The sequence below is a fragment of the Rattus norvegicus genome, chromosome 20 (genome assembly GCF_036323735.1).
Source record: "Rattus norvegicus strain BN/NHsdMcwi chromosome 20, GRCr8, whole genome shotgun sequence".
Lineage (NCBI taxonomy): Eukaryota > Metazoa > Chordata > Mammalia > Rodentia > Muridae > Rattus > Rattus norvegicus.
In genome coordinates, this window is record NC_086038.1 from 30104501 (window position 1) to 30117669 (window position 13169).

A 13169-nucleotide genomic window follows, 5' to 3' on the forward strand; every position below is an offset into this window, starting at 1 on the left:
CCTCTGACCTCCATGCGTGTGCATGCACACACACACACACACACACACACACACACACACATGCATATTAAATGTGAATTTTTTAAAAAAGAGAAGGGGTGGAGAGATGGTTCAGGGTTAGAAAGATGGCTCAGTGGTTAGAGATGGTTCAGTTGTTAGAAAGATGGCTCAGTGGTTAGAGATGGTTCAGTTGTTAGAAAGATGGCTCAGTGGTTAGAGATGGTTCAGTGGTTAGAGACGGCTCAGTGGTTAAGAGTTCATACTGCTCTCCAGAGGACCTGAGTTGGGTTCTTAGCACCCATGCTGGTTAGCTTACAGATGACTAGCTCCATGTTCAGGAGATCTAACCTCTGGTCTCCATGTGTACCTGCACTCATGTGTACACACCTAAACACAAATACGCAGATAGATATACACATATATAAATACGTTAAAAATAAGATTAATCTTGGGCTGGAGTTCAGCGGTAAGAGCACTGGCTGCTCTTCCAGAGGTCCTGAGTTCAGTTCCCAGCAACCACATGGTGGCTCCCAACCATCTGTCATGAGATCTGATGCCCTCTTCTGGTGTGTCTGAAGACAGCTACAGTGTAGTTATATATAATAAATAAATCTTTTTTAAAAATAAGATTAATTTTTTTAAAAAGTCATGAAAGACAGGCAACATCTGTGGCCTCCCAGAGGACAACTCTGAGGCCGGAAGGGAGTCTTTGTTGCTAGGTACTTTTTAAAAGGGCCTATTTTAGTATGTATGTATGTATGTATGTATGTATGTATGTATGTATGTATGTATGCATGCATACATTTGCCACCACTGCCCTGCTATTTTTATTTTTTATCTTATTTTATGTGTTTAGGCATTTCGCTTGATGTATAAATGTGCACCCCATGTGTCTCTGGTGCCTGCAGAAACTAGAGGGGAGCATCAGATCCCCTCGAACCATTCTAGCTCCCTCTTCTGGCCACATCAGGTACTACATGTATATAGTACACACACGCAGGCAAAACGTAACTAGTTGTTTTGGGTTGTTTTTTTTAAAGGTTGACAGTGTAAAATAGAAGCAAAACTTAAAAAGAGCAAAAAGTCTCAACCTATGAAAATATGATAAGTTGTACTTCAGGGTTCTATTGTAGACAGCCACAAAGAGGTCATGACCAAGGGATGGCAACCGCATCATCAATCGTCTGCTGCCTGTCTTGGACTGCAATGCATATCTTCCTCTCTTTCCCAGCAACTGCTTCTTTTTGTTTCTTTTATTTTCAATTTCTAAAGAAGATGTACTTATTTTATGTGCAAGTGCTTTATCTGCACGTACACCTGCACGCCAGAAGGGGGCATCGGATCCCATTACAGATGGTTGTGAGCCACCATGTGGTTGCTGGGAATTGAACTCAGGACCTCTGGAAGAGCAGTCAGTGTTCTTAACCACTGAGCCATCTCTCCAGTCCCTTATTTTCAGGTTTTAAAATGACATTTATTCTCTCTCTCTCTCTCTCTCTCTCTCTGTGTGTGTGTGTGTGTGTGTGTGTGTGTGTGTGTGTGTGTGTGTGTGTGTGTGTGTGTGTGCATCTGTTACTTTGTGAGGCAGGGGAATGCATGTAGCTTAACACACATGTAGAAGTCAGAGGACAGCTTATAGCGGTAAGGGGCATAGTTTCTCATCTTCCGCTCTGGGGGTCTTGGAAATTGAACTTAGACTTGTCATGTGGCAAGCGCCCTTAACTACTGAGCCATATTGCCAGTTCTTCTTTTGTTGTTTTTGAGCAAAGGTTTGGTGCAGCGGGAGGCGACCTTGAATGCCTGGGTGTAGCCTAGGGTGCACTTGAGCTCCCCCAGCTCTGGAATATTGTAATTACAGGCCCATGCCCCACGCTCAGCTCTCATGCGTGCTCTGTGAGGTAAATCTTCCTTGCCTTACACACTCAGGCTCATAGTCTCTTCTGAAGACATCCTTGCTGTCACAACCAAAACCACGACTTTCCAGGTCTCCAGGTACCCTGCTTTCCTGACATGACGTGGGTATCCTGGGATAACCTGGGCACACCGATACTCCTTCTGTGGAGCTCAGCTTGAAGCCTCCACTCTACAGTCTTCCACAATTTGAAGCTTTCAATTTTGGCTCTTAGGGTTTTAACATTTAGGAGTTTAATATTTCCAGAATGTTGCTGTGGGGAGTTTAGTCTCGATCTTTCTGGTGTTCGGGATTAAGATTATAACCACTTGTCTTGCCCAAGGTCAGACCTAGGTTCTCCAGCTGCTTTTAATGGTTTCCTTCCTTCCTTCCAGACCCCAGTGCTAGGGACTGAAATTAGGCTTCAATCACACTTTATCACTAAACTACATCCTCAGCCCTCTTTAAAAAAAAAAAAAGATATATGAGGCTGGACAGATGGCTCAGTGGTTAAGAGTATGTGCTGTTCTTGCAGAGGACCCAAGTTTGGTTCCTAGATCTCACGGTGGCCCACACCCACCAGTGAACTCTACTGCAAAGGTCTCAAGCCCTGGTCCAGCTCTGAGGGCTCCAGGCATGCATAGAGTACATGGGCATATATGCAGGCAAACATGTATACACATACAGTAAAAAGTCACTTTATTAACTTACTCATTTATATGTGTGTGCGCACGTGTGTGGCGTGTTTGTGCACCATACATGTGTAGGTACCCATGGAGGTCAGAATCAAATCCCAGAGTCCTGGACTTATTACAGATGGTCGTGAGCTGCTACTGTGGGTGCTGGGAATTGAACTCCAGTCCACTGCACTGCAAGAGCAGCAAGTGCTCCTCTTAACCACTGAGCCACTTCTCCAACTCCTTGGCCTCTTTTTAATTTGTACTTTTGTGTGTGTGTGTGTATGCACACGCATGCATGCATGCATGTATATTTCTCATGTGTGTGTGAGTGTGTGCATAGGAGCTGAGGTTGACATCTTCCTCCTTCAGCCACCTGAATAGCTGGGATTAAAAGTCTGTGCTGCGGGGTTGGGGATTTAGCTCAGTGGTAGAGCGCTTGCCTAGGAAGCGCAAGGGCCTGGGTTTGGTCCCCAGCTCCGAAAAAAAGAACCAAAAAAAAAAAAAAAAAAAAAAAAAAAGTCTGTGCTGTCAGGGCCAGCTCACTGAAGTGTTTTCTTACCTCCCTCCAATCTGCCACAGGGGCCGGGTCATGACATCACACATTTGGGAGCTGCTGATCCATTATTTGCAATATGGGCTCTTCTGTTGTTTTCTCTGATGCCAGCCAGGACCTTCACATTGGTCCTGGGATCCTTGACTAAGGGGTCGAGGTAAACAGCCACTTCCCCAGATGTGCGTATAGTGAAGCTGGGATCAGGTTGGGTTCTCTAGCACTGCAGATGCAGCACAGAACCTCAGTGAGATGCTCTTTGGGTCCAGCAATGGCAGGGTGGGGGTGGGGGTGTGTATCTAGTCTCAGTTGGAGGCCTGTGCGAATGAGCAGTCTCAAGGCTGTAAACATCCTAAATATCCCGGCAGACGTTGCTAGTCTTTTCATACATAAAAGTCAGTCATAAATGCTCTGGAACCAAGCCTGGTGGCACATATGTTTAATCCCAGCACTAAGGAGGCAGAGGCAAGCAGATCTCTGAGTCCAAGGCCAGTCTGGATTATAGAGTGAGTTCCAGGACAGCCAGGGCTACACGGAGAACCCCTGTCTCGAAAAAGAAAGGAAGGAAGGAAGGAATGAAGGAAGGAAGGAAGGGAGGGAGGGAGGGAGGGAGGGAGGAAGGAAGAGAGAAAGAGAAAAGGGAAAAAAATCATACTCTTAACTCTTGAGGATCATACCGCCATTCTTCTTGAGCCTGGCCCATGGGTAATGGCTTTGTGGGTTCTAGATCACCTCACATCTTTCTTACATCAGCCCTGGAATTAACTAGTTCTTTTAAAAGCCCTGTTTCCGGGGTTGGGGATTTAGCTCAGTGGTAGAGCGCTTGCCTAGGAAGCACAAGGCCCTGGGTTCGGTCCCCAGCTCCGAAAAGAAAAAAGAACCAAAAAAAAAAAAAAAAAAAAAAAAAAAAAGCCTTGTTTCCTTTGAAGTATACTACTTATTTCTACTTTATGCACATGAGTGTTTTGGTTGCATGTATGTTCATGTACCAGGTACATACCAAGCGGCGTTGAAGCCTAGACATGGCTGCACCCACATCAACAATATTCATTTATGGGGGTTGGGGATTTAGCTCAGTGGTAGAGCGCTTGCCTAGGAAGCGCAAGGTCCTGGGTTCGATCCCCAGCCCCGAAAAAAGAAAAAAAAAACAAACCAATATTCATTTACTTAGACCTTTACTCCTCCCGTGCTGCCTCTGCCCCCCACACCTTGATTAGATTCGGTATAGCCATTCAGGGGAGAGCAGCGTGGATCCATGGGGCAAGGCTCAGATTAGCACAGAACCTTTTGCTTGATTGCTCAGGTAAGTGCTGCCTCTCAGCTACGAAGCCAGCACTTCCCCCTCTCTAATTATGAGGTACCCTACAGGGTGATCTCTGAGACCATGCAATTGTCATGGCTCGTTAGATTTCTGTGCCAACTTCGTACTGTTGCCGCCCACAGCAGAGCTTCCCATCCTGTTCCCCCTTAATGACATCCACATCCTCTGTACTTACTAATTGGATCTCTGCTTCCTGGCTTTTAATCCAACACAATTGTTTATTTTGTTGCTTCAACTGCTCTAGGTCTGGCTATTGGAAGCTCACTGCGGCTGGCTTCTGTGTCCTTCCTACATACTACCATGATGTTTGGAGTATTTCCTTACTCCCTAGTTCTACAGAATGTTCTAGATCATCTCACGTTTTTCTTACACCAGCCCTGGAATTAACTAGTTCTTTTAAAAGCCTTGTTTCCTTCAATCGGAGTATACTGTTTATTTCTATTTTATGCACGTGAGTGTTTTGCCTGCATGTATGCTCGTGTACCATGTGCACGATGCCCACAGAGGACAGAGGAGGACATCAGAGCTCCTGGAACTAGAAAGTTATGGATGCTGTGAGCCACCATGTGGGTGCTGGGGACTGAAGCAGCATCCTCTTCAAGAGCTTCAAGTTGTCTTAGCTGCTGAGCCATTTCCACAGGCCAAGAAATATAATATTTATAAGCAAAGGTCCGACTTCCAGGGGTGCCTATCAGTATTAGACTGTCTTGATTTTAGACACTGAAGGGACAGAGCTGGGAAATGCATACAAATTGCCACAGAGTTCTTTGACACTTTTTTTTTTTTTTTGAAACTGGGTCTCACTATGTAGCCTTGGCTATCCTGGAACTCACTATGTAGCCCAGGCTGGCCTGGAATGTTTCCCAAATGCTGAGATTAAAGACATGTGTCACCACACCCAGCTACGTCTTTACTCCTGTGTCTAGCCTGTATTTCAGAAACTATGGTCCATGCTAACACTTCAGATTCCAGTCTGATATCAGAAAATGCATTTTAATGTACAACCTCTTCCCTTATTGGTAGCTTTGTTTGTTCTCAGCCTGTTTGTCTGTCTGTTCGGTCCACTTCAGTATATGAGTGTGATAATAATATGCATTCCGTAGATATGATAATAACAGGATAATAATTGGGCTTCTTTGAGGGAGGTTAATTCCAGGAAGGAATGGCCTCCCTCCTGGGCTAGATAACAGGCTCCAGATATCAGGCAGGGCTAGATGACCTGAAGGTCATAGACACAATCAGCTGTCAGCTGAAGGCCATCTTCCTAAAAGCAGTGTTCCCATTAGTGGAATGGTTGGCTCCTCGGTCACGGTCACTGAGACCTCATAACCCCTCACAGCACAAGGAAGAATGACCCACATTCTCAGGAGGCCTTGGCTATGTGGCTGTTGCCCTGTGTTTTGTTGAATAGGAACTTTCACCCTGTGGGGACCTCTGTCATTACAGGTTGGCCTTTTGACAACGCCACATGCAAGATGAGCGGCTTGGTGCAGGGCATGTCCGTGTCTGCATCGGTTTTCACACTGGTGGCCATCGCTGTGGAAAGGTGAGTGACTTCCCTGGGTAATTCTGGGTAATTCTGAGGCTGGCACTGAGAGAGGTGATACCTGCGACATTGGGCTAGGTGGAAGGCCGTAGGGACAGATCTGCTGAGAATAGCACCCCATCCCTGCGCTCCCTCACTCTGGGAGGTGAGGTCCCTCCCAACAAGGTCTCATAGTCATTTCTGGGGTCTGCTAGAAGCTCAAAGCAGTCTGCATCCTGGGCATCAGGAGTTCTACCTCTCCTCTGTTTGAGCCCTGGGTACCAGAGCTAGAGGGGCCTGACTACAGATGGGCTTGGCATCGCTGGAAAGGAAGGTCTTTTTCTGTTTCTTTATCCCATCTACCTGCTGGTTCCTGAAAATCCCGGCTTTACTTAGTCTCCATGTCATCACTTCTGGTCACTCAGCCTCGGCCTCTAGCAGAGTCTACTAGATTAATAATTACTAAAAAAAAAAAAAGAAAAAAAGAAAGAAAGGGAGAAGGGAAAGGGGTGGGGTGAGAGGGGAACTTTAAAAAAGAGAATTACGGGGTTGGGGATTTAGCTCAGTGGTAGAGTGCTTGCCTAGCAAGCGCAAGGCCCTGGGTTCGGTCCCCAGCTCTGAAAAAAAAGAAAAAAAAAAAAAAGAGAATTACTCTGGATGATGAATGTTCTGTACGTGTGGCCATGTTAAGCGTAAGCTCTCCTTCCCAGAACACACAGCGGTGACCCCACCCCTGCTCCTCATTTAGTTCAGTGTGGCTTGAGCAGGAGCCTCTTTCCCCAGGGACCAGGACGGCTGGAGATGGCTTTTGTCCTCTTCATCGTGATAGTTGTTAGCAAGCATGACAAGATATAAACTTTTTCTTTCTTTTTTTTTTTTAAAAGAATTATTTATTTATTGTATATATGTGCACTGTAGCTGTTTTCAGACACACCAGAAGAGGGCATCAGATCTCATTATAGATGGTTGTGAGCCACCATGTGGTTGCTGGGAATTGAGCTCAGGACCTCTGGAAGAGCAGTCAGTGCTCTTAACCACTGAGCCATCTCTCCAGCCCAAACTTTTTCTTTAAAAAAGATTTATTTATTATATATAAGTACACTGTTGCTGTCTTCAGACACACCAAAAGAGGGCGTCGGATCCCATGACAGATGGTTGTGAGCCACCATGTGGTTGCTGGGAATTGAACTCAGCATGTCTGGAAGAGCAGTCAGAGCTCTTAACCGCTAAGCCATCTCTCTCCAGCCTCTAGATATGAATTTTTAATAAGAACAGGGCACAGTTGAGTGCCCTTACTATCTGTGCCTGAGAGTCTGGCTGACCTCAGTTTCAGTTTTAGCTTTAGCAGGAAGGCCAGTCAGGATCTAGCAAATTGTTTTTCTCACTTCAGTATAATGGTTAAGATGACCCAGGGGTGGTGGCCTGTCAATATTCTCCACCACTCATCCGCCCCCCCAGTCCCAGCTCCTGAGGTTTTCAGGGGAATCTATAACAGCTTAAAATCGCACCTGTTACCTGGTGTTGCCCTGGTGAAGTGGCTCAGGAGATAAAGCTGTTGTCGCCTCCGCGACTCTTGACCTGAATTCAATCACTAGGACCACACGGTAGAAAGAGATTGCTGGCTGTTGCAAGTTGTCTTCTTTTTTTTTTTTTTTTTTTTCTTTTTTCTTTTTTTCGGAGCTGGGGACCGAACCCAGGGCCTTGCGCTTGCTAGGCAAGCGCTCTACCACTGAGCCAAATCCCCAACCCCCGCAAGTTGTCTTTTGTGTGGAGAGGGAGAAAGGGCTAGGCGAGGGAGAGGGAGAACTAAGCACTAAACAAATGTGTTTTGAAAAACAATTGTATATTTGCCTAGTCAGGTTTCCCAAGCACGGAATGTTCCCCACACACTGGCTGTGGTGCCTCCTACTGAATAAAAGAAAAAGAAAGAAAAGGAAAGGCCGTGACTGCACCTAGGTACGATGGAGGAGAAGGTTAATTATGGATATGTGGCTGAGAACTGCCAGAGGCAGATGTATCTGGGAGAGTCCAGAGTGGCCATGATCTGGAATCATGTGGGGAGAGGGGGAGGGGAAGGGAGAGAGAGGAACGAAGGACAACAGCCAAGAGGCTGTGCAAAAGAAAGGTAGGTAGCCAAATTGTCTGGGTTGTGTAGGGAAGAGCCTTTGCGGGACCGGCAGCCCAGTTCCCGGGTTGGAGAGTTCACGGTAGAGGGTGGGGTATGCCAACCAAACCAGTAACAGGTAGCAACCTAGAGTTGCTGGAGAACCTGGAGGCCAGGTCCGCTTTGATATGGTAAATAGGAACCTGGAAGGTTTGTCCTGGGTTGAACACTTAACACTGCCAGCTAACTAGTCCTAAAATAAAGATCTAAGCCTCTAATGAGAGGCTGTACCTCCTTCCACCTACTCCACTAAATCCACCTAAATCCAGCCTGGGTGCCTGAACAATTTAGCCGACTGAGCTGCTTCCTTCGCAAAAGACAAACCAATTTACTTGTAAATTAACCTGATTAGTGTCTAAGCTGTCCCCCGACGCTGCCTAAGTGTAGTGATGAATGTCAGGTGTCCTCTTCCAGCAGCCCCTAACCAGGCCTCCAGAGACCCTCCCAGACTCCTCTGTTTCTCCTCCCAACCCCCAACCCCGGCTGCAGGTTCCGCTGCATCGTGCACCCTTTCCGCGAGAAGCTGACCCTTCGGAAGGCGCTGTTCACCATCGCGGTGATCTGGGCTCTGGCGCTGCTCATCATGTGTCCCTCGGCGGTCACTCTGACAGTCACCCGAGAGGAGCATCACTTCATGCTGGATGCTCGTAACCGCTCCTACCCGCTCTACTCGTGCTGGGAGGCCTGGCCCGAGAAGGGCATGCGCAAGGTCTACACCGCGGTGCTCTTCGCGCACATCTACCTGGTGCCGCTGGCGCTCATCGTAGTGATGTACGTGCGCATCGCGCGCAAGCTATGCCAGGCCCCCGGTCCTGCGCGCGACACGGAGGAGGCGGTGGCCGAGGGTGGCCGCACTTCGCGCCGTAGGGCCCGCGTGGTGCACATGCTGGTCATGGTGGCGCTCTTCTTCACGTTGTCCTGGCTGCCACTCTGGGTGCTGCTGCTGCTCATCGACTATGGGGAGCTGAGCGAGCTGCAACTGCACCTGCTGTCGGTCTACGCCTTCCCCTTGGCACACTGGCTGGCCTTCTTCCACAGCAGCGCCAACCCCATCATCTACGGCTACTTCAACGAGAACTTCCGCCGCGGCTTCCAGGCTGCCTTCCGTGCACAGCTCTGCTGGCCTCCCTGGGCCGCCCACAAGCAAGCCTACTCGGAGCGGCCCAACCGCCTCCTGCGCAGGCGGGTGGTGGTGGACGTGCAACCCAGCGACTCCGGCCTGCCATCAGAGTCTGGCCCCAGCAGCGGGGTCCCAGGGCCTGGCCGGCTGCCACTGCGAAATGGGCGTGTGGCCCATCAGGATGGCCCGGGGGAAGGGCCAGGCTGCAACCACATGCCCCTCACCATCCCGGCCTGGAACATTTGAGGTGGTCCAGAGAAGGGAGGGCCAGTAGTCCTGTGGCCCTGACCCTTAACTAAGATGCCCACGCACAATAGCAGTATTAGAAGAGGGTGCCAAGATGCCTCCTTGATAAAAAATGAGACAGTGAGGCATCGAGACCCAGGGAGAGGTGACAAGTCTCACCGTTGGGAATCCCACCTAACCCAGGCTCCAGTGAGTCTCTATGGTATCCACACCAATGGTCTCTCCAGGTGAATGTGTCACTGGGTGGTTAGGAAGAGGTGACCTCTGTCTACACACTGAGCCCCTGTGATGGAGTTCCCTGTGCTGTGTGACTGAGGCAGCTCCCCTTGGCCCTTTCCAAGATCTCCTCTTACCAGCGTCAGTGTTTTGGTCTGTTTTATTCCAGGAGGTGTCTGGGACCATAGCCACTTCAGCACGTCACAACTGAGCAGCTACAAGAAGAACCCTAGGGAGCCCCTTTAGATTTCAGGGCGCTCTGGGATGAACCTAAGGGAGGCTCCCCTCCCCTACCTCCACCACCCTAAAGCCAGGCAGAGCTTCTGGCAGTACCAACAGCTCATGGGTGGCAGGCAAGAGGGAAAGGAAGATGGTACAATGCCAACACTCTCCTCTGGAAATATCTTACTGGGCCTGTGAGCATGAACCTTTGTCCCAGCATTCCTCCCTTGCTTACTGGGAAGGAGGAGTTGGTGAGTTGGGAAGTGGCAAGGCCCCTGCAAGACAAACAGAAACCCTTCCACAGGGCGAGCATGACTTACAAACCCTAAAAGCTGAAGAGAGCAGGAGAGCCTGCATGCACCCCAGCTCTCACCCAGTGTGTCTGCAATCATCTTGACAGATGCTCGCACCCTGGCTCTCATCCAAGGAACCACACAACCACCTTGGCTGAGTAAAGCTTCTCCCCAGGAGGTGAGGCTTGCCCCTGCCGATTTCTCCTGCAGCTTCACAAAGGTTCACTTAACTGGACACGTTCTTACCTCTATTACCACAGTTGTCAGAATTTTTAGGAATTAACAGAAGGGAAACATTTCCAGGACCCAGGGCTCTGCGCTCCGTAACACGCTCTGTTTGGCTCTTTACTATTGCAGGTCTGTCATCAGCAATGGCCACGGTGGCAGAAGAAACCACCTCACGGTTGGTCATACATGTCCAAGCATGTCTGTGAACACCGTCATCTGACTTATAAAATGTTCTTGCCATTTTGCAAAGCGACCGAGGCCCAGTAGGGCCAGGGTCACAGGGCCACAAACAGCAGTGTTTGGACTAGGCTTGGCTCGGATAGCTTGAACCGTATTCTGCCTTTCAGAGAAGATGGGCATGGCAGGGTGGAGAGCCTGAAACTTCCTGTCTAATATGAAAAGGAACGCCAAGGAATGAATTTGAGTACTGGGGTCAGGGGAGGAAACCGGCTCCATTGTGTTGACCTTGTGACTTCCAGCCAGAGCTGTCGTATGCTGGGGAAACTGCCAAGCACCCTCAAGGTGCTGCTTGGTCTGGGAGGCTGGGAGTGATTGGTGTGAACAGGCAAGATGTGGTCTGAGCTGGTACTCTGCAAGGTCCTCAATGTTGGTGCTGTTCGAGTATCACACACACTGCACAGTGGCCTGAGAATTGCTGGCTGTTTACTGGGAAGACTTGTGACTCTGGGCTCTAAAAATAGGCTTGAGCAAGGACCATGTCAACCCTGTCCCTGTGACCCCGGGGAGCTGTGGGAGTTGCAGACTTGCTCTCTGCCTTGGCCTTCAGCATGGCCTCCCAGGGACAAAATCACAGCTCTCCTCAGAAATCCTGTCCACCCGGGTCTCTGCTTTAGTTTCCCCAAAAGCCCTGCTCTGAGAGTTCATGATTGCCAAAAGGCAGCACACCTGACACGGGTGGCAATCTCCATGAATGTGTCCTTGTCCTTACTTGAGTAAGAGCGGAGGCAGCACCTGCCTGCCCACAGACTTGGTCTGAATGCTGACAGGCCCCAGTCCATGCTGTAGAAGAGCCTGTGAATGTTGGGGGCTGGCTTGTTTCTTTGTACGTGTGTTAGAATACACCCAGTGTACAAACTTCCCCGTTAGCCATTTTTTTTCTTTTCTTTTTTTCAGAGCTGGGGACCGAACCCAGGGCCTTGTGCTTGCTAGGCAAGTGCTCTACCACTGAGCTAAATCCCCAACCCCCCGTTAGCCATTTTGAAGTGTACAGTTCAGGAGCACAGAGTATTCATGTTGCAGTTAACCCACATCCTTTCTAGCACAGTGTTAGCCTAAATGGAAACTGTGGACCCATTAACCAACTCCCCATCCCTGCTCCTCCCTGCTCCTCCCTGCTCCCCCCCCCCAAGCCACTGTCCTTCCTCTCTGAATTTGACAGCCCTGTAGTTCCCTACAAATGAAACCACTCAGTATTTTTTCCTTTTGTGACTCTTACGACACGCGAACACCTTTCAAGTTCCACTCATGTTGGTGCATGGGTCAGAATTCCTTTCCTTTTGTGACTGCACTATTCCGCATTGTATGTCTATTTGACCTCTTGCTTCTCCAGCAGTGTGTTCTTGTTTCTGGTTCAGCTGTTACAAGTCAATATGTATGCATGGGAGATGTTAGATAGTAAACCCAAGTCTGTGTGAGCCCCGAGGATGGAGACCCCCCAACGCTTCTCTCAACTTGGCATTTAGGGGTAACCGAGACCGTGCTCAAGCTGCTGCTCTGTGTTTCCCTCTTCTGTGTTCCTTCTTGGCTAGAGAAAAAAAAATATGTTCTGTTCACAAGATATTTGTATGTTGCTCTTTTTATAACTGTTCCTTTGTCAGCCTCGCGAGATCACTGTGTCCCGACACGAGGTTCTGAGTGCACCTCTGGTGCCTGCAGCACTCAAATACAATCAAGGAAGACCTCTCTGAGCAGCCATGTTCCATCAGGGACCTGTCAGGTCTCCTGAGGTGACTGATCCTCCCGTGGGTGGAAAGTTTGGAGATGAACAGTGTGTGATGGGGAAGGGATCCAGAGGCCTGTGTACATTGAGAGCCCTACCCAAGGGGGCTCTTGGAGGGACGCCGTGTCCTTCCGTGCCATGTGCCACAAGAGTAGTCATTCTCCAAGCGGGTCTCCACGGATGAATGGGCTCTTGACTTCCCCAAGACCATGCGGACACATTTGACCAATGCGAGGGAAGGCGGTGCCCACCAGGGCCCACAAACCACAGACTGGCCAGCCTTGGGCCGCCAACTTTCTCTAGGGGCCTGGAGGATTCATGGGCTGACCTGGGTTGGAATAGAAGGTAGAACTGGTAAAGAAGCCAGGAGCCCCCTATCATTAAGTTACTGTGCATTCATCCCGGAACCAGGGACGAGCCAAGCCCGGGGCTGGAAGGACAAAGCATTGCTATTAGGCTCTGGACCTCTTTGTATCCTTTTCCTCAGCTCACCTCTCAGAAAGTGCCATTGAGAAAAGACAGATGAGGAAGAGGTGACCCGCGGCTTCATCACAAGCAAACAATGTTGAAGCAAAACAGATTCCTTGGTGAAAAGCCCAATTATCACTGGCTGCTTGTTTCTCTACAAAAAAAGAGAAAGCTGCAGAAAGCGTGGTGGGAATTTCACAAAATATAGATAAGCAAAGAAGTAAAAGCAAAGCACTTCAACTAAACGGGAGACACACGTTTGGTTTGTGAGCATAGATGAGCATA

General features: G+C 49.0%; 1 protein-coding gene across 3 annotated transcripts in view; it reads left to right on the plus strand.

The window, feature by feature from the left end:
* Npffr1 (neuropeptide FF receptor 1) overlaps window positions 1-12252 on the plus strand; it is a 34149-nt gene extending 21897 nt beyond the window's left edge. Inside the window, exons 3-4 of one of the 3 annotated variants that reach the window (NM_022291.2) lie at window positions 5889-5988; window positions 8621-9497. In NM_022291.2, coding sequence (NP_071627.2) covers window positions 5889-5988; window positions 8621-9497 — 977 coding nt within the window. Of the gene's footprint in view, window positions 1-5888; window positions 5989-6620; window positions 8093-8620 lie in introns of those variants that run through there. The other 2 variants (XM_006256485.5, XM_063279491.1) reach the window with 2 other exon arrangements.
* The last annotated feature ends 917 nt before the right edge of the window (window positions 12253-13169 follow it).